The 24,817-nt window shown below is 40.5% G+C and overlaps 1 protein-coding gene across 1 annotated transcript; it reads right to left on the reverse strand.

Moving 5' to 3' along the window:
- Nucleotides 1–384: 384 nt before the first annotated feature.
- On the reverse strand, nt 385–24,781 carry ABHD17B (abhydrolase domain containing 17B, depalmitoylase). The gene is made up of 4 exons (XM_042448697.1): nt 24,492–24,781; nt 9,710–10,184; nt 6,267–6,446; nt 385–5,400 (listed from the first exon to the last, which is right to left on the reverse strand). The coding sequence occupies exons 2-4, from the start codon at nt 10,174–10,176 to the stop codon at nt 5,181–5,183; spliced, it is 867 nt and encodes a 288-aa protein (XP_042304631.1). The 5' UTR covers nt 10,177–10,184; nt 24,492–24,781; the 3' UTR covers nt 385–5,180.
- Between the last annotated feature and the right edge of the window lie 36 nt (nt 24,782–24,817).

Here is a 24,817-nt window from a genome sequence, read left to right on the forward strand (position 1 = left end):
TCCCAATGATATCAATGTGAGCTTTCATCTTGCTGAAAAATTAGGCACACTTCCCGACTCCAACTAGGAATACAGTAGTGACAAAGGACTAAATATCCACCCCACATTCAGGGTCCACAGTCCCTCACAAATAGTTGTCTTATTTTTAAAAATGAATACTAATCCAAATTAATTAACATCACGTTGGTTGGGGGGGGGTGTGAGCCACTAATTCAGCCCCATATGCTATCAATTATCTGAAGAGAACAAGATGAAACAGCAATTGTTACTGAAAGCAGTGTTTATATACTGTAGAATGTAATTCTGTGGATCAGTATCAAATTAGATTTTGCCCTTGGTATATGGAAGCAAGTGCTACAGAGTCACATAAAACAGCTGGAATGGTATAGTCAAAAGCTAGCTTTTATTTGAATTACCTTAAAGAACAATGATAGCAGAATTTTTTTAAACAGAGTTAACAGTGGCTGAAGCTTAGACCTGACTTTAGAGTAACCCAATCTTTACAGAAGGGAAGGAACAGAAGCAGAGAAGTTAGTCGACATTAAATTAAAAAGGTTTGAAATACCATATATACTCAGCTATAAGTCAACCTCATGTATAAGTCAAGGGCAGGTTTGGGGGCCAAAATTATGGATTTTGTCATGATCTGTGGTTAAGTTGAGGGTAAAACCTGGAGGCTCCTTTAGGTGTGTATGTGTGCATGCAGCAAGAAGGTCTCTGAGGCTTTTTGCTTCAGGGTTTCAGCTTTCATTTAATCCTTCACTCCCCAGACAGTGGCCACACAGGCGCAAGAGGAATTCTGTTAAAAAGCAATCAGTCACCCAGGACTCTTTCTGCTTGGCTCAGAAGAGAAATAAACTGCTCTTGCATGGGCAAATCTGAAAGAGCTACTATCACATTACCATACTGACCTGTAAATAAGTCCACCAGGGATTTTGGGGTCAATTTTTGAGCATAAATTTCTTGACTTATAGACAAGCATATACGCTAATGTAAATTCTTTCCATCTCACATTGTCTAGCTTAGGCTTTGTAATAATGCAACACATCCATAATAATCTCTCTGAAGCACACTTCCAAATGTGAAGTTTCAAATCTTCTAAAAGTAACAAGGCTGGTCTGAGGTAGTGCTAAGCCTGAAGCCAGGCAGTCTATGCCCTGTTAATTTTCAAGCTGCAGGATCCAACTGGACTGCCCTGCTTCCCTCAAAGTCAGCACCACTGTAGAGGTGAACAGTGCTTAATACCTCACAGAGGTGAAAGAGACCCCCTAGTCTGCAGGTCATGCTGCCTCCCTTTTCATGGTGCTTTTTAGCATTAATCCCAAAATAAAGATAGCAACTTTTCTGGTCAATAGCTTTTCACTGGATATGTGGCACTTGCAGAAGTTATCTAAACTGCCACTAACAACCCTTTGAAGTGTCACAGAGAACCAAAATCTGATCATACATGGAACGGTGGAGCTTACACTGGATGCTAGCAGGCAGCACTGTAAGTAAATCACTAGAAACCATACTTTGCTCTTGACAAAAAAGGCCATATGGAGTCCTACATCATCCTTCTAAAAACCTTGTGCAAAAATAATTACTAAAAAATGGTGCTACTGATCACAAGCAAATTTGTTTTCCAAAAGCATAATTGTATAGCCTGTCTTGATTACTACTAGGTGGCATTATTGTATTCCTGCAGGCGCCAGGCTGGTCAAATTACTGGGAACAAAACGTGACACATTTCTCCTGATATATACAGGGAAAATATATAGTACATAAGCCTTTTACACCAGCCATTACAGCCACATTCAAAGACTACAGCTTCTTCCCTGCTGATAAAAATGAGGACCAATTGAGTATACCACAGCTTTGCAAAAGCTGCCTAAACGAGCCACTTGTAAAATCTGTGCATAACTTCAACAAGAGGGCATTGTTACCTCTAACTTCAAATCACACTGTGAGGCAAATTCACCCCATTGCTTTCACATATATTCTGCAGTGTGGGTCCAATAGAATTTAACTTGCTGATACAGCTATCACCTACAGTGCATTTTTAATTTGTCTGAACACATCAGTATCTATCAAAAAACAAAATAGAACAATGTTCTTGAATCTGGTACCTTCCAGATGTTGAAGATCACAATGTCCATCATTCCTAGCAATTGAACATGAAGTCTGGGGCTAATGGGAGTTTTACTCCAAAAGAGGTTGGAAATTTGTAGAACTGATAAAACTTCACATACAGAGTACAGGATGGTAAGAGCTATCAACTTACTCGGCTCCTACAGATTGTTTATATTATTCTTTAAAAATAAAACAAATCAGGCCTTCAGCTGATGAACTGCAAATCCTAGAAACCCTGATCAGCATAACCAGTGGTGAGGAATGATGGCAGCTGCAAATCAACAGCGTACTGAGGGATGCACAATTCCCACCCAAGGTGAATATGGACTGACGAAAATTAAATTGAGCTATATTACAGTAACTTTTTGTTGGGGGGGCACTATTAACTTTTTTCTCTTTATGATATTAAATTTTTAAAGTTTAGAAAACTGATCATGGGGTTTTCTTGGCAAGATTTGTTCAGAGGTTTGCCATTGCCTTCCCCTGAGGCTGAGACCATGTGACTTGTCCAAAGTGACCTAGTGGATTTCATGGCTGAGAGGGGAATCAAACCCTGGTCTCCAGAGCTGTAATCTAACGCTCAAACCATGCTGGTAGTGAAATATGCTTAAGTGGAGCAGATTAGCACTAAGGTTCATAGATCAAGTCTACAAAATTCTACTTGCACTTAAAACAGCTCCAGGAAGTTCAGCAATGCTTTCTAGTCACATGGTTATGAATCTATGCATGTAGTACTGAAAGTTGTTGTACACCTTCAAATAGTGTCTGACTTATGGCAATCTTATCATGGGGGTTTGTTGGCAAGAGTTGTTCAAAGAGGCTTTGCCATCCTCTGAAGCTGAGAGTGTGTGGCTCCCCCAAGGTTCTTTGAGTGAGAAGTGACTCAAACCCTGGCTTCCAGAGTCACAGTCCAATGCTCAAACCACCACACTATGTTGGCTCTCTACACTGCTACAAAAAGCTATCAGTTCATACTTTTGCCAAATTAAACTTTCAACGAATGTAAAGCAAAGCCGACCCAGATATCCAGTTTATAGTTGTGACAAATTAGACTTATGTACTTTGAACAAAAATACTGATTCTACTTTAAATTTAACTAAATGTGGATCCAAACAAATGTATTTAAACAAGCAGGTTTTATTAATTAGATACCGTGATATAAACTGGGGGGGGGTGTCTGAGCTTTTACTTACCAATAGTAGAAAGCCTTTTAACTTCATTCATGCAACCATGGGTCAGTTACTCCATGAAAATTTATTACTATTCTTCCCCTGCCAAACCATTGTCTCTCACATAGGGCGCCATGTGGATAAATCTCCATATGACCCAAACAATACAGCAAAAGTATCTGAAGCAATTATGATAGTAGCAGCACTAAATGGGGTGTGCAGGATGGAGAGAAGAGTATGAAATGTGTTACTCTATTACATCATGTTTGGTATAGCATTTCAACAGTGAGCTCTATGTAGAGGCCACACTGCAACCAGTAACTCTGCAATAAATTTTCTATATTATGATAACTCTTAAAACTCTTTATTTAGCATACTTAGTTTGTTCAGTCCTTCATTCTGAAAACATAAAATTACTCAAAGGCTTAATAATAAGTCAGACTCAGTTTGCATAAAATTAAAGTATACACTAACAGAATGCCTTGAATCAAGCCAACTCTCAAGTAGAAATGGGTGATGAAAATAGCACAGACATCTGGAGAAGGAAAACACATGTCAATATAAACAGAACCAGTAGAATTTGGCAAGATGCTTTAGTAACGTTGGGAAATGTTCTTACTCTTTTGTGTCACAGAGAATGGACTGATCAGGAGCTTACACTTAAGGTTTTGCAGGAAAAAACTGAGCATCAAGTGTATGGAATTTCTCTTATTTAGGCTGAACACATTCAAATCTAAGCATTCACAATACATTATATATAATATTCCTGGACAATCACAAAACGAGCAGTATGAGTAAACTATGTAAGGCTTTAAAATTCGAAGCACAGTGTGTATTTAAGTATTACTTTGTTAACAAATTAGGCTACATTTTAGGTCTATTTTATATTTTATTCAAGCAAAATGTATTCAAGGGAAAGGCAACTTATTTTACTAGAGTTGTCAACATTCGTTTCACTATATAGGAGTACAGTACATTAGTAGAATTCTCAGAATAATTGAAACAATTAAGTTTTACACTTACAAATATTGGAATCAAATCCAAAAAAGACAATGGCAACTTTGCATGTTTGCCAATACAAAAAAGTCAAACAAATATTACGGTTTTTATTGTTATCCAAGTTTTCCTTCTTTACACGATTTCAAAATGCCCAAGTGGCCACATATAAAGATCTTTTGATGTCAGAGGAACTGCTGAAGTACTGTATTTAGTTGCTTTAATATGGACCATGTTAATAGGAGTAGTTATATGAGAATCAAGATTCTGTGCCTTTGTTTTGCAAAGAAACAATGGCCAAATATATTTTTAGCCATTAATGATTCAGGAAAAAAGAAACTCAAGAATAAGACACGTAAGATAATAAAACACTTGTTTTGACTTGCTCCCTCTATCATAGGGCTTGTAACTTTCAGTAGTTGCTTCCATTCTTCTGTCATATTCCTTCATTTGTAATGGCTATTTGTACTTTACAACTGCTTCAGTTACACTTGGGCAACAGAAGAGGTCACAGTAAAGTTTGAGATGTTTTAAAAATATTGTATATAACCTTCTTTCTGATATGCTAAACCATTTGGCAACAGTTTTACAGCATCTGATTTTACATAAAATTTCACTTTATGATTTTTGTACATCTTAAGAAAAACTTGCAAACTGATTTATGTATAGTCTAAGAAAACTTGCACAAAATATTTGAACTACACAAGCTTGTCCCCCTCATCTATTGTTCCAGTTAATACTGGTATCAAAACCTTCATTAATTTATGTTTACAAATCATCACCTGTACACATAAGAAGGCAACTGACCTGATTTGAAAACAAAACCATCAGGTTTTACACTGCGGTTATCAAGATCTGCAGTTTTGCAATTAAATTCACCTGCAAGTAACTATACAAAGCAATTTACAAATTCACAAGTTCCTGTGACACAAACTGTTTTAATCTTTCAAGGTATTGTCCATAAAGCTCAACATCATTGTGTCCTGCTCCTTCTACCCAAAGTGGTTCTACAGGTCTTTGAAGGCGTTCAAATAAAGCTAAGCCATGTGAAAAGTCAATCACTTCATCTTCAGTCCCATGGATTATTAACACTGGAGATGTTATTTTAGAGATCTTGTCAATGCTACAAGAACACAGAAAAAGAATCAGTATGCAAAAATCCACAACATCACAAACAGGTGTTAGATGATTTACTTACTCATTTTTCCATATAATTTGTTTAAAATATTAGTTTTTAAAAATCCACCCAATAACTAATATTCTTCAGGTGGTGTACTATATTTGCTGGTCACTGTGCAATAAGATTTAGTGGAGGTTTTAAGTCACTAGAAACTGATAAAGAAAAAGATGGGACCAGGCCCAGAGTTGCGCTATGCAGGATTCTTTTGGTGCTGGAAGAGGGAGGCAAAGTAGCTCAATGCTATTTACCAATCCCTTCTGTCACCTCTCACACAGTTCCGGGAAACTGTTGGACCCTTCTGGAACACAATGGGAGATGGTGTGGGGAAACTGGATGAAGTTGCTCCCTAAAATCTCTGAAGACCAAGTTCCCTCCACAAACATAAGGAACTTTTGCATTCAGAGATACAGGGTTACATCCAATCCATATATTGGATATGGTGGTGCAGTGGTTAAATGCCTGTACTGCAGCCACTCACTCAAAACCATAAGGTTGCGAGTTCAATAACAGAAAAAAGGGCTCAAGCTTGACTCAGGCTTGCATTCTTCCGAGGTCGCTAAAGATTGTTGGGGGCAATTAGCTTACAGTTGTAAACCGCTTAGACACTGTTAGTTCAGTATGAAGCCGTATATAAATGAAGCTGTTTGTTTTTAATATATTTTAACAAGATTATTTACAATAAAATCACAATCAAATGGCTGTGGATGAAACCCTTCTTTTTCTTATTTAGTTACTTTTCTTCTGGCTTTTATGTGAAGACCATGCCAGATGTCTGATCAGTATGGCCTTTTAAGAATACTACATCTTACTTTGGGAATGCATCAAAGCAGTAGGTCTTCTTAGTATCAGGAAAAGCTACTCGCATTCCTGAGGTCAGAGGAGAATGAAGAATTACAGCAGCACTTTCATAACGAGCAGCAAGATCCACAGATGGCACTGTTCCTATGCTTTGGCCATATATAATCACATTTTCAGGGCGGATTCCATACCTGAAAAAGTAATTAGAATGTCATTTCAAAACAGTCATACACCAGATGAATTAAGCAGCTATCTACATAAAGGAACATGCTGGGAAATCCTAATAGACAGAATAAGCCTGGGACACATATTGAATCTAACTTGAAATTCTGCTTTGCAGGAAACACAGATGTAGGACCTACAAGAAAATGTTATATACTGTATCTTCCAATCAGTCAGCCATGCTGTCCTCCATAATTTTTTTTATCTTCCCACATCTTTGGGTTTTCAGTAGGATTTGTAATTTTGGAGAAGGAGTTGTATGAAGGAGGATACCTTCTGGCCACATCATCAAGATGTTAGATTTCACTAACAAATCTTATTTTTAGTTAAACTATAAATTATTTAGTGAAAATACACAACTGAATTTTTCATTATTATCATCTCCATTTAGATCATACCTTTTTCCAGTTGGGGACTAAGGCAGTTTACAAAGGTTTAAAAAAGATGCAACTAAAATATACATCTTATGAAAGGTAAAATATAATTAAATTATTAATAAAATTAAAAGCAGTTGAAAAACAGAAACAAAATAAATACAGCACATGAAAGATCCCTTCCTTCTGAGTGGTCAGCCCCTATAAGGCTTGCTGAAACAAAAAGTTCTTCATCTGTCTATGAAAAGATAGCAAGGAGAACACCAGTCTAACTGTTCCAGAAATGGAGTTCTGGAACCAGGAGAATGCCCTCTCCCGTATTCCCACTAGATCAGTGGTTTCCAACCTTCCTAATGCCGCGACCCTTTAATACAGTTCCTCATGTTGGGGTGACCCAAACCCATGAAATTATTTTCGTTGCTACTTCATAACTGTAATTAAATAGGTGTTTTTCAATGCTCTTAGGTGACCCCCATGAAAGGGTCATTCGACCCCCCAAAGGGGTCCTGACCCACAGGTTGGGAACCACTGCACTAGATGTACCTGTACAAGAGCTGGGTTAAAGGAAGGGAAGATCTAAAGATATAGACATGCTCATATAGTAGTAATAGTCCTTCAGATAACCTGGATCTGAGCTGTATAGTGCTCTGTAGGTCATAACCAGCACCTTGAATTGTGCCCAGAACAAGTGACAGCCAGTGGAGCTGTTTTAAGAAGGGAGTTGTCATGCTCTTTATAGCCTGCCCCAGTTTAATTCATATTTTTCCCACATATCCATACTTCCATTTACCAATTCTACCAAAAACTCAAAATTTCCTACATGTAAACTTGCCTCATTAGTAAGGTTGCCTATTCTCATCACTTACCTATCATGAATGTACTGCTCACAACTGTCAAAACCCTGACCTTCATTTTTAAATAGAAATCTGTCAAATGCAATTTGCAATTACACTTTTGAACAAAAGGGTTCCAGAAATTCATCGATGACAGCACTACTTGCTCTTACTGAAATGTAATGCAAATCCTTCCACATAATTCTCACTTATCTACACACTTCCAGCCATTAATCTAGAATGATCTGGTTTCCAATCTTCACGTACCAGTTCCCAATAAAATGTTAGAATTCTTCAGATTTCTAGTGTTTATAACTTCCTTCTGCAGCATTTTATGCAGAATTTGGCATACCATCAGTAAAAAAAATGATACCTCAGTTCTCCTCAGTATAAATATATGCAAATGTTTGAATGGTAAACCCTCCATCGGGTAGAGAAAAAACAGAAAAGTTAATAGTTCCACAACTAAAAGTTCTCTTCTGCCCTTAGATGTATTTTCAAACAATCAAAATGTGTTAGAACACTGCAACGGATAAATACCTGGCAGCAGATAGGTCTTAAAAATTCACCTGCGGATGATGAACGCAGAAATTAGTTAATCCCTGCAATCAGCCTCAAGGAATGTCTCCTTTATATATCACAAAACACATTTAACTCACATAGAAAAGTTTTTCCTGGCTATTTGGGTTAGAAAGATACCAGACTGTTACAGAATATCTAACCTATATTAATCTTTGAGAAATCTGGATTTCACATTTCACAAGTGATAGCAAGAATCAAGAATATGGGTGGTCTGTTTCACCCCTTAGTTAGGACCGTCAGAGAAAGTGGGAAGGCCAGTTAGGAAGACAGAAATTGGTAAGATGTAAACAACATTTTGACAGCTGGGAATATGAAAAGAGTTCAGAGAGATCATGTTTTACTTAACTGTTATATAATAAATATTTACTGGTTTTATATTTTATTACTGTGTCTGATAGTTGTCATTTAAGAATTGAGAGGGAGAACTTTTCACACTTTACCAACTGAACTCATTGATTAACATAGCCACGTGTTCAGAAGGGGAGCCACCTTGAAGCCCGAGTACCAGATCCAGGGAGAGATCCTAAGGGTAAACAAGTGAGGTGAAAGATTGGAGCCCAAGCGCTGGAAGAGGGGGTCAACCTGTATAAGGGATTCTATCACAGTTCTACAATGCTAATTCCAAATGGAAAGAGTCCAATCTGATACTGCCGAATCTGCATACTAAGTGTAACAATTAACAATCAGAGACACCACCAATCTGTGTCTCTTCTCCCCATTCTTAAGGAGGAAGCAGGAAGTAGATAAATTAACAGAAGAAAGCTGAAAGGTGACAGATTGGGTGTGTGCATGTGTATGCATGCACACCCATCCTCTAATGTAACAGTTGGACTGAGTAAAAGAATGACGATAGTGGAACACTTTACCATTATTTCTAAGATTATCTTAAAGGTGGATAAAGTAAACAGCTTTATTTCAGGAATTCAAAGAGCCTTCATTTATTCAGTAAGGCCTTGTTATGCCAAAGTGCTCCTATAGGTAGAGAGACATAAGCATACCTGAACGTTGGATTATGGCCCTTCTCCCCTTCTGAATTAAAGAAAGCATTTAGACATTACATCCTGACTGTACTGGACTGGTACCACTGCAGACAGTAACATAGTTTCTGAACTTAATAGCAAGTAGGGTTTCAACAGAAAACCTCCTACTTGGTTTTCCTTGACAACAGAAATGTATTTATTGAATAAAGTAAGCAATGTACTGGTAGCCATACACTGTTTTCTGATATCTAACAGGGACTGCTCCTTTTTCTCACAATACAATTATTAATATTTCCTTTTTCTGCCTGGATAAGATAGGAAAGTATGAACAAATTATTGGTTTACAATAAACTTCTCACGAAGAAAATATATTGAAGAAATTCGCAAATAACAATTATTGAAATTTACTATTAATGTGCATGCACACAACTCTCAGACATAATAAAATAATACCTCTATTTACCTTGTTCTAAGAGCTACCCAAGCAGCATCAATGTCAGCATACAAATTCTTCTCTGTTGGTTTTCCTGAACTTGCTCCATATCCAGAATAATCATATGAAAATATATTGCAATTAATCCGTGAACCAAGTCCTATGTAAAAGCTGCTCATCTGGCCTAAGTCAACAGCATTCCCATGTGAGAAGAGTAAGGTATACTTGGCGTTAGGAGAACAACGCACAAACATGCAAGCAATCCTGTTGCCTTTGCTGGTTCTAGTCATGAAACATTCAATGGCATCTTTTTCTCTAGATGAGTATTGCCAGTCTGCTCGTTCAGAAAGATGCAGAGTCCAACGACTCCCACTTTCGTCGCACATCAAGGTGTAAGTAGGGTCTGGGGGCAAAAATGCCAGCTTGGAAGCTATTTTCCCTGGACATGGGGGACAACAGAATAGGCAGCACAGTTCACTAAAAGAAAGATTATTCATCTTCCAATCTGAAATAAGAGGGAAAAAAGTGTTAGATTTCATGAGAAGTCCAACAAACATGTTCCAAAACTTCTAATATAAAAGGAACTTTTAACATATGTAGAGGAGAGGACCAAACACAGCCACACATACATTTTGAACACAATATTACATTTTGACATTCAATACTTGTAAAATACTTATGAGATCACTTAAACTTCAAAGCAACATTTTGATTATATTGTCTTAGGACATATTCAGTATACCTATATTTGTCCTAAGAAACATGACAATTTGTTCAGTGTAAACCAAATATTTGTTTTTATAAAACAATATTTAAATCCTTCTCCTAAGCCAATCAGTGCTTTAAATATTTTAAGGAAAGTAATATATTAGCATGAGTTGCTACTTATAGCCCCAAATCCCCTAGCCTGCAAATCAGCCATTCAGAAGAGTAACTTTTGAAAGCAATAATGTTAATTTTCACTGGTCATTTTGTTAGCTTACAAAAACAACTCACAGTGCCCTTATAACCCTTTTGAAATGTGACAAGTTACAGTACTTCTAAGCTCTGGTCAGAAACAGGCAAAACAGCAGTTTTAGGAAATGCATATGGCAATTTTTTAAAAGAAAAATAGAGCTCAAGGCAACAGACATTTCTGAATGTACTTTTCAAAGGCTGCTCCATGTACAATTTATTGTAGCAAGGCCAACATGGTGTAATGGTTTGAGCATTGGATTAGGACGCTGGCAGACCAGGGTTCGAATGCCTGCTTGGCCATGGAAACTCACTTGATGACCTTAGTCAAGTCACACTCTCTCAGCCTCAAAGGATGGAATGGCAAATCCCCTCTGAAGAAACGTGCCAAGAAAACTGTATCATAGTTTAGGCATAGAGTCACCATAAGTCAGAAACCACTTGAAGGCATACAACAACAACGAAGCCTAATTTTACTAGAATACAAACAGTTGGGGCCAGGAACACCCTACTAAAGCAAAGTTGGTGAAAGGCACACCACACTACAGATGCCACTTTTGGGTCTAGCATGAAGGCTTGATCTAGAATGCCTACATAACTTATAAACCTGAGTTTAAAGAGGAACTCAACTCTCATAATTACCTCTCTCCAGCAATACAAATCTTGACTGTCAACCCAACACTGTGGAAACAATTACATAGTTTACAAAACACTGCATTTTAAGCTTAACACTTTCCTGATCAAACAGAAACTTTCACAGATGCAAAACTAAGCGTTCCTGTGTATGTGGCAGAAACGGGCACCGTGAGCTAGAAAGTACAAACCATCTCCTTCAAAACCAGAGTGCTCCCTCATATTCAGCCTGCTCAATTTTTCTCCTTTCTCTCAGCACAAAATCCACTCATACTCCTTCCTCCCTCTACTGTATTAGGATCAAACCCCTCTTTAAACAACCTATTAAACAATCTTTCCTCATCAGATCATCCCTTCCCTAACTGACTTGCTGTCAGAAATCTCCCTCAAAGCAAAGGAGGTGGCGCAGTGGCTAAATGCTGGTACTTCAGCCACAACTTTCTACATCTGATCCTACAGGAGGGATCCAAGGTCAACTCAGACTTCTATCCTTTCGTAGGTCAGTAAAATGAGCGTACCCAGCTTGTTGGGGGCAATTGGCTTACACATTTTAAACCACTTAGGGAGTGCTAGTTCACTGCTAAGTGGTATAGAAATGCACTTGCTATTGCAATTATCTCATTAAATGAAATGAAATCTTCAAATTGAAATTCCATAGAATACAAGATACAGTACTTCAGTTTCTTCCCAAAAAGAGAAGGGTGTCCTTCTATGCATTATCAGAGACCTTGGGAAGGGAACTGCAAATCAAGATTAACAAGGAGTTCGTCAGAAATGACCTAGTTAACCTAAATGAGTTCAAATCTGCTAGATGGAACTGCATCCCAGGGTACTGAAAATGCTTGCTGACATATTCTCTGAACAAATTGCCATCATTTTTGAAAAATCTTGGAGAATGGGTGAGGTGCCAATCTCCAACTTTCTATTTTTGGGCAAGATACTATAGCTTCTTAGGTGGTTTCTCCTGGGATTTCTGGATAAGGCCAATTACCTAGATCCATTTCAGTCTGGTTTCAGACCTGGTTATGGGACAGAGATAGCTTTGGTCACCTATTTTCTGTTGGATCTCTTAGTGGCTTTTGATACCATTGACCATGGTATCCTTCTGAATCAATTTCTCTGGGATGGGGCTTGGAGGTACTGTTCTATCATGGCTCAGTTCCTTCCTGGAGGGATGCTTTCAGAAGATGATACTGGAGAATTCCTGTTTGACTTCTTGGCCATTGGCCTGTGGAGTCTGTCAGGTTTCAGTTTTGTCCCCTGTACTATTTAAAAGCTACAGGAAATCAAGGGGAGAGGTCATCCTGAGTTTTGGAGTCTGGTGCCACCAGTAGGCTGATGATACTGAGCTCTATCACTTCTTTCCACTTAATTCCAACAAAGCTGTTTCCTGTGCTAAGATGGTGCATGACAATTGTAATGGACAAACTGAAGCTTAATCCAGACAAGACAGAGATGTCCCTGGTCAGTCGAAAGACAGACATGGGAATAGGGATTAAATCTGTGTTAGATGGGGTTACACTCCACCTAAAAATGCAGGTTTGCCGTTTGGGAGTACTTCTGGATTCAGCTCTAAACCCAGAGGCCCAGGTTACAGCAGTGGCTAGGAGTGCTTTTGCAGTTAAAGCTACTGTACCAACTGTCCTCGTTTTTGGAGAAGTCAGATCTGGCCATAGTAGTAAATGCCTTGATTACATCCCATTTGAATTACTGTAAGGTACTCTATGTGGGGCCTTTGAAAAGTGCTTAGAAGCTTCAGTTGATCCAAAGAGCTGCAACCTGATTGTTTACTGGAGCTGACTATAGGAAGCACACAACTGGAAAGGCACTTCTTTCAGTCCCACCCCCCCACCCCAGGCTCATTGGATGGGAACAGGGGAGACTGTCTTTTTGGTGGCTACTCCCAGAGGTTGGAATTTCCTCCCTAGAGAGGCCAAGATGACCCCATCTCTATTCTCCTTTTGATAGCAAGTAAAAACAATTTTGTGTTATCAGGCTTTTTCAAACTTACACAGGTTGGATACTGTGTGACTCAGGTTTTAAGGTTTGCACAGTCATCCCTCCACAAACACAGGGTTATGGGTGCAGGACTCCTGAAAGCAGACACCAACCACCCACTTCTGTCTTTTAGAATTAATGAGAACAAGCATCTTTGAGATCCTGCTGTGGTGCCTGTGTTCGCTCATTAAGAAGCAAACACTGATGATTGGTAGGCACAGATACCACCCCAGGGAGCACAGGTGCCACACCTTCTGCCTTTGAACAAGCAAGGAGAACAGAAAGGTACTTCCCTTTGCTCCTCCCAAAGGCAGAAGCCAATGGCTGGTGGGCTCCCCTGCCCCTAGGAAGCATGACTGCCATCACTTTACTTTTGGAACAAGTAAGGGTAACAGCAAGGCACCTCTGCACCTTCCAAAGACAGAAACGGATGCCTGGTGAGCACTGCTGCCTCAGGGAAGCATGGCTGACATCCCATTTACCTTTGGAATGAAAGAGCATAAGTGCCACAGGAGGGCCTCAAAGACGACTTGGCTCTTTCATTCCAAAGAAAGAAATGGTCAAAACTAGAAGAAAAAAAGTCTAATTTAATTGTTGATGGAAAACCTGTGAATTATCAAATCCGCAAAAGTTGAGTTTGAGCGTATACAGTTTCATACATTTTAATATTTTAAATGTTTGATGTTTTTAACTTTATAAATCATTTAATTTTATGTCTGTAGTAAACAATGCACTAAAAGCTTGAATGGGGTAATAATGGGAATCTGCTCAGACTGACCTCCACCTATCAACCAACTCGGTAGGTTTGATACCACTCGGGAGAATATTATCAGTGATCCACACTGGATTTGAGGACTGAATCCCTAGTGTTGTATAACTGTGATATGAAGTAGACAAAGCTTAGAAAAGAGCGGCTGTTTTGAATTATAGTATGATTCTCATATCCATGGGGGATACATTCCCAGTCTTAGTGCAAATACAGTTGGCCCTCCACATTCACTGGGGTTAGGGGCACAGGACCCCTGTGAAAGTGGAAAAACCACTTTCCACTTTCATAGAAAGTGGAGAAATACCTCTATAAGCATCTCTAGGTCCTCCAGTGCAATTCAATGGTCAACATCTGCCAGATGTTGCTGGAGGACCTACAAATGCCTAGAGAAGTGTTTTCTCTAGTAACCTCTGAGTCCTCCAGCCCAGGCTATGGTCTATTTCCAGCAAGAGTTGCACTGGATAACCTAGAGATTCCTAGGGAGAACATATTAATCAAATCTGCAAATAATCAAACTTGCAAAAGTCAAAGCTGCAAAGGTGGAGAGACAACTGTAGTGAAAATAGCAGATAATGGCAAACCCTGTACAGTCGGCCCTTCTTATACATGGATTTTTATACACAGTTTAAAGTATCCACGGTTTGAAAATGTTCAAAAAAAGTATAAATTTCAAATATCAAACCTTGATTTTCCATTTTGCTATGTCATTATATTTAATGGGACTTGAGCATACATGGATTTTGTTATACACAGGGGATCTTGGAACCAAACTCCAGTGTATAACAAGGGTCCACTGTATTTTTGGTAGAAGTTGACACTGAGTTGTCTGGAATGCCTAGAGAGATTTTTTTTCAGGTATGGGTAAATGAAGATCCTGTGGATATATTCCACTGTATTTTATATACTTATCAAGTATTTCTTCCTGCTCTGCAGCTGTAAAAGAGGTTTCCAGAAGACATAACAAACTAACTTCTTGTATTGCTAATTTTAGGTCACTATGCCCATCTACAGAGATCTGGAGGAGAGGAAAGAGAAAAAGTGGAACACGGCATAATTTTAGAAGAGGGCCCCGGCTCCCTAACTCCGAGTAACTATGTATGCAATTCTGAAAGTAACAATATAAACAAACTACAGCATTAACAGACCACCGCAATATAAAGGTCGAACATTCCCAATCTAAAATCTGAAATGCTCTGAAACCCAAAACCTTTTGAGCACCACCATGACTCTACAAATGAAAAATTCCACACCTGACCTCATGAGACAAGATGCTATCGTCATATACAAAATGGAGTAGGGCAGCAGCAGAGGTGGTTGTAAACACCAAATGCCAGGTGCACATTCTTCAGGCTGTGCCACCTCCTGGGAACCCAACTAGCTACCTGATTCTAGCATCAAAGTGGTGGCTGTGGTGCTCCTGCTTGTTCATTAGAAGGTGGAAGCAGGTGACTCCCCAGAGATGGGGGACCCCAAAGAATGCACACCTGGTGGCTGAGGCTTTCTGCCGCCTCCAATGATGCCATGGAACCACTTATTAGCTTGGTTGCATTCAATCACCTGTAATTTTTTCCCCAGGCTTTGGGGTATAAGGTGTACAGTGGGCCCTCCCTATTGGTGGGCTTTGGATCAACTAATTTGAAAGCTAATAGATCCCCCCACTCCATATAATTCAATGGTGGCAACGTGAACACACACACAAGCATGCACATTCATGTTGCAGCCACTAAATAATATGGGGCCTGAATTTGAGAAGCAAATGAGAGATAGTAGACCAATATTTCACTTTTTAGAACCATGATGGGAAACATGGCTGGCATGGACCCTGTGCTCCTTTGTGCGGGTCCCAAGTTCCCACAGATGTGCCACCAAATTTTCATGCACTCATAGTGCTGGAAGGGGTCCCATAGGCCATTGAGTCCAAAACACCACTCAATACAGAAATTTGCATCTTACTGCACGGTGGTAAGGCAACTAATGAATTATGGGTCGAATTTACATCTCCTGCCCCGGAAAGATATCCATTCTTACTCTAGACTAGAGCATGTAATTACCAGCTAACAATCTCGCACAACAGACATCACTCTTTCTGCCTCTTCTTTTCTAGCCTAATAACTCAACCCTGAAGGTTTCTAGCTATCAGTTCCTCCTCTTTCAAAAGCCAGTGAAGTGTCCATGAAAGCCACTGTTCCAAGTGGACACAGTACACCAAATTGATCTGGAGAAAATCCACACCTAGGCATCAATGCCCTGTATTCTGGGCCTCCTTTCCCTTCACCATATGATCTATTATATACAGTTAAGATAACAAGAATCAAAATATAAAAAGGAGGAATGGGGGGGATGGAATGTGGCAACATCTTCAAGACTAGCTGGTTTTTATTTTCACATGAGCTTTTGTGGATATAAACCCACATTTTCTGGATGCAGTACAGATAATAAATGCTCAGGCATACAGCACATTTACACAGATGTGGGCATAGGGTGGAATGTAACAGAATTCAGAAAGATGCAAATCATGATGCTTGCCCTACATTTTCAAAGAGCTGCACAATGTGATACAGGTCAGTTTCACAGTATCATATCCAGAGACCCTACCCTAGATATCAGTGAACTGAAGATTAGACAAGCGAGAAAAGGAGCGTGTTATCAGTCTTCACATACACTGATAAACTTAAACACCTGGCCGAGACTTTGTCAGGTATTTAAGTTAACTCAAAACTGCTGTTTTAACAAAACATTTACCTCCTACCTTTCTCCCCAAAAGTGAGACTCAAGACAGTTTACAAAAATTAAAACAAATATAGTTAAAAATATATGGAGTCATAAACGAAAGCATACAAAACAATATTATTAAAATGCAATTAAATTACTCATTGAATTAGACTAATTAAAACATCCATTAAAAACAGAAAGACACTAGTAAATGCCCTAGCAATCCATTTCTGTAGTCTGTTGGGACAGAAAGATGTTCACTTGCTGACAGAAGGACAACAAGGACAGAGATATGCTAGTCTCCCTACGTAGTGAGTTCCAAAGCCTGGGAACCATCACTGAGAAGGCCCTCCCCCCCTTTTTTGCACAAAATGAGCTTTCAAAGGTGGTAGGACTGAGAGGAGGCCTTTTCCCAAAGATCTCGGAACATGGATAGGGTCCTATTGGGAAATAGTCTCTCAGACAGCTTGGACTTCAGCCGTATAGGTTATAATGAGCACTTTGAATTATGTTAATAACGTCTGTATAATTAATATATGCTTCCTGTAGCCAGCCTCCATTAACCAATTGGCTGCAGCTCTCTGGGCCAAGTTTGGTTTCTGGGCATTTCCCAAAGGCAGCCCCACACAAAGCATGCTACAGTGATACACAAAGCATGTCACCACGGCCAGATCATCAGACATGTCTAAGAATGAGCGCAGATGATGGCACAGTGGTTAAATAACAGTACTACAGCCACACTGTGAGTTCGATCCTGAGAGCTCCAAGGTTGACTCAGCCTTCCATCCTTTCATAGGTCAGTAAAATGAGTATCCAGCTTGTTGGGGACAACTGGCTTGTAAACTGTAAACCGCTTAAAGACCACTTACTTCAGTATGAAGTGGTACAGAAATGTGAATGCTATTGCAGCTAGCACACTAGCTTTCACTGTGCAAGTGCACTCCTGCCGAGACCTAGAGCTCCAGGCTCAATACTGAGTCCAGGTGTACACTCAGACTGTAAATCTCCATCTTCAGAAGCTGTAATCCCATCCTGAACCTCTATTCCCTGTTCTACTCTTAGCATGACCAGGAGCACCCCTATTTTGTCATGATTAAACTTCATTTTGTTTGCCCTCATTTGGTCTGATGACAGACACTTGTTCAGGTCCCTGGATGTGATAGAGTTATGGCGTTTTGAGATCAGATGTCAACAGTAAATTGATGATAACCCCATTTTATTTCTCCATTCTACCTAACCAAGGGAGAAGTTTGTGTTGAACAATTGTCTGTCATCAGTAATTGATAAAATGAGGGCAAACAATTCAATTTGTTTGCCCTCATTTGGTCTATTGCTGATGACAGACGCTTGTTCAACAAAGAAACATCTTCTTTGGTTAGAGAGAATGGAGAAATAAAATATGATTATCATCAGCTTACTTTTGACATCTGACCTCAAAACTCCATAAAACCTCTCCCATTGTTTTCACGTAAAGGTTAAACAGCACGGGGGAAAAAACCTTAGGGGACTCCACAGACCAATAACCATGGAATCAAACAGGAGTCTCAGATCACCATATTCTGGATTCCTGGTCATCCACCAAGATGATGCTTAGATAATCAATCTTATCCAGAGACCTGTGAGATTGAGAAGCTACCACATCGTGCAGCACCTTGCTGCAAAATGGAAGATTACAACACTGGCTGACAGATATCCAACATGGAGGGATCTAGAGTGCTATATATACTCGTGTACAAGTCGACCTCATGTATAAGTTGAGGACAGGGCTAAAGTCATGGATTCTGATATGACCTGTGGATAAATTGAGGATAAAAGTTAAGGGGATGTAACAAAAGATCTAAAGGGGAAAACAACACTTCCTTCAATCCTTCTTTTCTGGACTTCTCCTGACCATCTAACGCCACTTCCCTGGTGCTGGAGAAGGTTTTAATATCAGACTGAAAAGGGAAGAAATGTGAGGGCACTGGTGCTTAGTGTCCAGAGAGAAAGGAGGAGAATGGGGAGAGTGTTAACATTGGATTGAGAAGGGAAAGGAAATGGGGCTTGGTGGGCAGAAGATACAGAGAGAGAGGACGAGGATGGGGAGAGATGCTTTTAACATCAGTTTGAGAAGGTTAATCACCTCTTTCACACATACTCCCTGTCTCAAAAGCTCTTTCAGAAATCACTGCCAAGGCAGGGAGAGTGGGGCATCGGGGCACAGTTTCTTTCAGAACCTTTCTAAGCACTGTACTGACCCATATAGTTGCAAACTGTTCTTACTGGGGCTTCTAGCATATGTTTGGGGGGGGGGGGGACAAGCACAACAACATCCAAATCTAAACTTTCTTTGGACTGAATTAGTTGATAGGCTACAGAAAGCAATTTGGATAAGTTCTGTTTGAATAAACTAAGACTCAATTTTTCCCCCAAAAAATGGTTTGGTTCAAAGCAACAGCATTTAGTGGCCAGTCATGCACTACATATAAACTGGGAAATACTTCTACATAATTGTTTCATTATGGCCATACTCTTCATTCTGAAGTAATACTAGAAATCAGACAGTGCCTGATTATGACTAATGTATACTTCATGGACTAGAAACTCACACAATTTAGATGTGTAACATTACTTCTGAAAATCAATTGTGTTATTAATATAAATGTGAAAATTTGTACCAATGCCCACCCTGACAGAGACTGTTTAAAGTAGTTTCAATTTAAAGCTTCACAAACATTCTGAAAAATGAAAACCACTCATGTAACTGCATTGCACAGATTTATTAAAGCAGTTCTTGCATCACAAATTTCCTATTCCTTTAGAAATACTAGGGTTACCATAGTAACTCAGATACAGAACTTAATTTTGTCTGATTGAGCTACAGACTGTCACATAGTCACATTTTTGGTATATTCTGTGATAGGTTACCACAGTGCTATCTACTGCAATGCTTTTTGTGTAACACTCAGAAAGCAGCACTCAGGGCCAGTTAGTTGACATCAATAGCAGTCCCATTGGGAATATACATAAAACGGGGTAAGAAACCATACTTTACTTCACTGATTTTGTTACCATTATGCAATTATCTCAAGAATGCAAGGTTAAGCTTACCTTGATCCACCTCAGGCTGGTACTTTCCAGATGCCTTGTCCTACAATTCCCATAATTCCTAACCTCATGTTCACTGGTGCACATGGGAACTGAAGTACAAGTCTCTACAGGATACTCGTTTGGGGAAGATTGGCTTGTACATATTTCAAATATATCCCTCCCCTGCAGTATGAAGCTTTGGTGCAGAACCATATTCTGAACCAAAGTTATGTTAACATAGACATTTCTATAATCCTGGATGATTTAATTATGAACAGACATTATTAAACATGAAACTTACAAATTATTAAAAGCTGATTTTCTGTTTGAAAGTGCAAATAATAGCAAATTGTGATGCTACAAGACAGCTTTGCAGCCAAATGGATTTCTTGCATGTTTAATCAGAAGAAAATCTCTCTGAGTTCAAGGTGGCTTACACCAAAGTGTGCACAGGAATACAGATTAATTTTGTGAAAGATGATAATGTGCCTTCAGAAAGGATTTAAGATGAAGCCACAAGAGCTAGAAACTCTCACCTCATTTTGCTTCCAGTCCAGCAGAGTTCCAGCTACTCATTCAGTTACTATGAGGAAGAACACCTATTATTAGACTCGTGTTCATGTAAAGCCAACAAGGCTCTAGTAGGCCCCGCCTGGATATAGGCAAGATACAAACTATGTTTATGCTTTGCTTCATTTTATTATGTTATCATCCTAAAAATAGCTAATTGTGGATGAAGCGAGGAGAATGACAATTGGAAACCTTTCCACCTAGTAGGTGCCTGTGTACTGTAATAGAAAACAGCTCTCCATAACTTTATACTTAATCAGGGGAACGCAAGGGATGGAGTATTTAGTATGCTTCTCTGGATACCCATATTCCTCGATTCGTTTTTTAAATAAGCATAGTGTTATGATCAGGAATGAATTTGACATTTTTCTGCTAATAACACCAAATGCATAAGAAAACCACAAGCTGTGGCAAGCCACATTTGATGTACTGTTTCTGCACACTAAAAATGTTTTATGGCCAGAACAGACCAGTAGCTTCAGCCAGCTTGGGGGTATGGTATTTACATGCACCACCTCCCAAGTTACCAAGAAATTGTGCCGGCAATTACACGCCATCGCGTTTAGACACCACATGCCTCCAAGCTGGCTGAAGTTGTGGTGGGGTGGCTTCAATCTGCCCCAAATAGGAGTGGCTCTTATTTCGGCCAGATTCTGGCCAGATTGGGGCGCTGCATGTGTTTGCCATGGCCCCAATCCAGCTTTATTAGGAGTGGCTACAAGCCACCCCTTCCGGGCTATCTATTCAGCCCCTTACTTCACTTTCAGAAGAGGGTCATGAAGTCAAGATTTAACCTTCAGTGTTTTTCTTCGTTAAGCATCATTTGTAGAGTTCAAATGTCTTACAATATTGCATTGTTCATAAGTATTATTCCACCACACTGAGGGCCTGAACAGATAGGCCGAAATAAAGCTGCTTTGGGTCACGGGTCACTTTGGAGGTATGCTGTTTAAATGACACACACATCTTAAGAAGCCAGAAGCTCCGTCAAAGCTGCTCTCCAGTCCTTGGGACTGGAGCATGGCTTTGGTGCAGCTTCTGACATCTTATGACGCATGCATCATTTAAACAGCATACCCCCAAAGTGACCTGAAGCAGCTTTAATTTGGCCTGTCTGTTCAGGCCCTGAGACTTCCTTGAGGCTGATGTAATCAATAATAATATCCATATGGTGTAATTAAGTATACTCTGCACTATTTCCTTAAAGTCAAATTTCTTTAGATTGCTGGTGATGTTGTCATCTCTATTGAATGTCAAAGACACAAGTGAAAGGGTGTCAATAACAAGTGGCGAAGAACAAAGATCATTCAAGGTTAGGATTTAAATTAAACAAGTCTTTTTTAAAAAATATATTAAGCAATCATAGTTTGAGTTAAAATGCACATACGCAAATCGAAGGGTGCGTCAAAGTAAATGGTAATGGAGAATACCTAGGAGAAAAGCTAACTAAACTGTAGATGTGAATAGAAATGCAGTTATAATGTGAAGTTTATTAGATGGCCAAGGGCCACACAAGATGACTATAGTCAACATTGCAATCTTTGAACTAGTAACTGAAGAGAAATTATTTGGTTAATTGTTTTTCCCAAATCTGAGCTGATTTTCTAATGACTGTACTTTGTGAACTACACATACAAATTAATGGCAAATAGTAAGAAACACTAGTCTTGGCACAAGTGTCGCAGGTCAGCTGCTCCCAAAAACATCTGCTCTCTTTCAACCAACCAGGATTATTTTAATAGGAATGAAAAAAAGTCACCAACAGAAGCCAAGGAAACAGCCGAGCTATGATTCTCAAAACGCAACTGAATCAGCATGTAATATTTACATATGGCAAAGCACCACCCTATAGCACTTTGTGTTAAAACAAAACACAATCTAACCATTCATAACAACTGAAACCCCACATTGTGTGTAATATACTATCCCAGACTGGTACCTCTTTCCACCATCACAAGACTGAAGCTTAGGAAACGTTTATATTTAGACTCTCAAAAACAATCAGAAGCCAACATGTTTTCCAGATCTTTTTAGCTGACAAAGAAGAAGGGGGGAGTGAACAAGCCTCCTATCAACCAAATGATGTTAAAGACAGATTCCTATTTAGATTTAAAGAAATCACCCAGGGCTGGCAGTGGGTTTGGTTGCTTAAAGCGGGCAGGGAGTGGGGGGAGAGGGAAGCTTTGTTCAGAAATAAAGCCTGCACTATTTGGCTCTTTTCTATCCCCTGGGAACACTGCGTTTGCCAGATATCCCCCTCCCCAAAGCGCTGGGTCGCATACCAATGAGGTACTGGTCACCAACAGGGTTCAGGAATGCTGGACACCAATCATGTTCCCCTCTTTCAATCCGTCAACCTCTCCTTTCCTTTCTCCCCAAAGTATGAAAAGATGAGTTAAGCGCAAGTGGGGCTATTGATTTCACATTGGCACTGAATAAACAAACTGGTTTGAGACCTCTTCAACTACCATGGCTCAATGCTGTGTAATCCTGAGGTTCGTAGTGGCCTGAGCTCTCTGACAGAGAAGGATAAACGTCTCCCAAACTACAAACCCCTGGATCCCATAGCATGCAGCCAAGGCAGTTCAAGTGGTCTCAAACTGGATTGTTTCTGCAGTGTGGATGCAGCCTTAGGCTACTCCCCAAAATGTCTGCTCTCTTTCAATCAATCAGGATGATTTTAAAAGAAATGAAAAGAGTTGCCAACAGAAGCCAAAGAAACAGCTGAGCTATGATTCTCAAAATGCAACTGAATCAGAATTTAATATTTACAGATGGCAAAGGACCGCCCCACAGGGCTTTGTGTTAAAACCAAACACGATCCACCCATTCATACCAGTGCATCCTCACTGCAGGAACAATCCAGTCTGGGGACTGTTTTAACAGTCCTGGCTCCACGCTATGGAGCCTTGGGAGCCGTAGTCTTGGGAGACACTTAGCGCAAGCCAGAGGCGATGGCGGTGATGATTGGTGAGTTCACTGGGATCATGGGCCCCAAGCCCTTCTATCCACTGCCTGGAAGGAAGGAAGGGTCTGCGCACAGGGGGACCCGGGCATGCCCTCTTTTGCCGGGGCGCACATTCCCCAAAACACCCTCCATTTGGACTGAGGAGGTTTGTATTCTTCTGTGAGGGATGCTGGCTTTTCTTCGGCCACGTCCTCCGTTGTCCCCCTCCTGCTCCCCGGGAATGCCCTCCCTTTTGGGGCGCCTTGTCCTCTTTTGCGGCGAGGCCACGTGGTGCCACCCTTCCTGCCTGCCTGCGCCCCCCCCCCCATGGCAGGGTCAGCTCTTGCTGTAGTGGGGCACGTGCAGCAAGGGCTCCAGGGGGGAGGGAGGGAGAGGAGGCTGCGCACGCACACCAGAGAGGGAAAAGAGGAGGGGGCAGGGGGCTTTCTGGGGGGGGGGAAGAGAGGGGGCATGGTGGCTCCCTGGAGGCCTCTGCAGACCCTCCCTTCCCCCCAGGGCAGCCCAGGCCGCCACCTCAGCCACCAGGCCCCAGACCCCTCGCCACGCCAGGGCCATGGCCCACCACAGCCAACACATATATGCATACACACACATATCTACACTCACACACCATACACACACACACGCACACACACATATATTTACATACACAAACATATTTATATATACACAGAGAGACACATATCTACACCCACACTTTATATATATATATATATATATATATATATATATACACATACACACACACACACACATACATATATATACATACATATATATATATATATATATATATAGCTACACAGAGAGACGGAAGTATACGTTTATATACATACATACACACACATTCACACACAATATATAGACAGATAGACCTACACACACCTAGATAAACAAACACTTACATATACATATATATCTATATCTATATCTACACACATTTCAACACTTACACACAGAGAGAGGCATATATATCTATATCTATACACACACACACGTATATATCTACACTTACACACACGTATATATATATATATATATATATCCACCCTCCCAGATCTCTCTCTCTCTCTCTCTCTGGAGGGAGCCCCAGGGGCTGCGGAGGAGAAGAAGGAGAAGCAGGGAAGCGGCTCTCTCACCTCCGTCGCCTCGCGCCCTGCGGAGAGAGCGCGCATGCGCCCTGCGGCCTCTGGCGACCGGAGCCTTCCTCACTCCTGCTGCTGCTGCTCCCCCGCCCCTCGAGGGCTCCTTCAGCCGTTGGAAGAAAGAGCCGTTCCTTGGGGCTGCGGAGTAACCGCCGAGGCTCCCTCCCCACTCGGCAACGGCCTAAACCGCTGAGGGTCGGTGGAGCCGCGCTGTTCCTTCTCCTTCCCTCCCTTCCGTCAGGACAAAGCCCGGCGGCGGATGGGGCCTGGGCGCATCGGCTGCCTCTTCTGGGTGAAGGAAGGACAGAGAGCGCTCAGTC

Source organism: Sceloporus undulatus, chromosome 2 (genome assembly GCF_019175285.1).
Source record: "Sceloporus undulatus isolate JIND9_A2432 ecotype Alabama chromosome 2, SceUnd_v1.1, whole genome shotgun sequence".
Taxonomy (NCBI): domain Eukaryota; kingdom Metazoa; phylum Chordata; class Lepidosauria; order Squamata; family Phrynosomatidae; genus Sceloporus; species Sceloporus undulatus.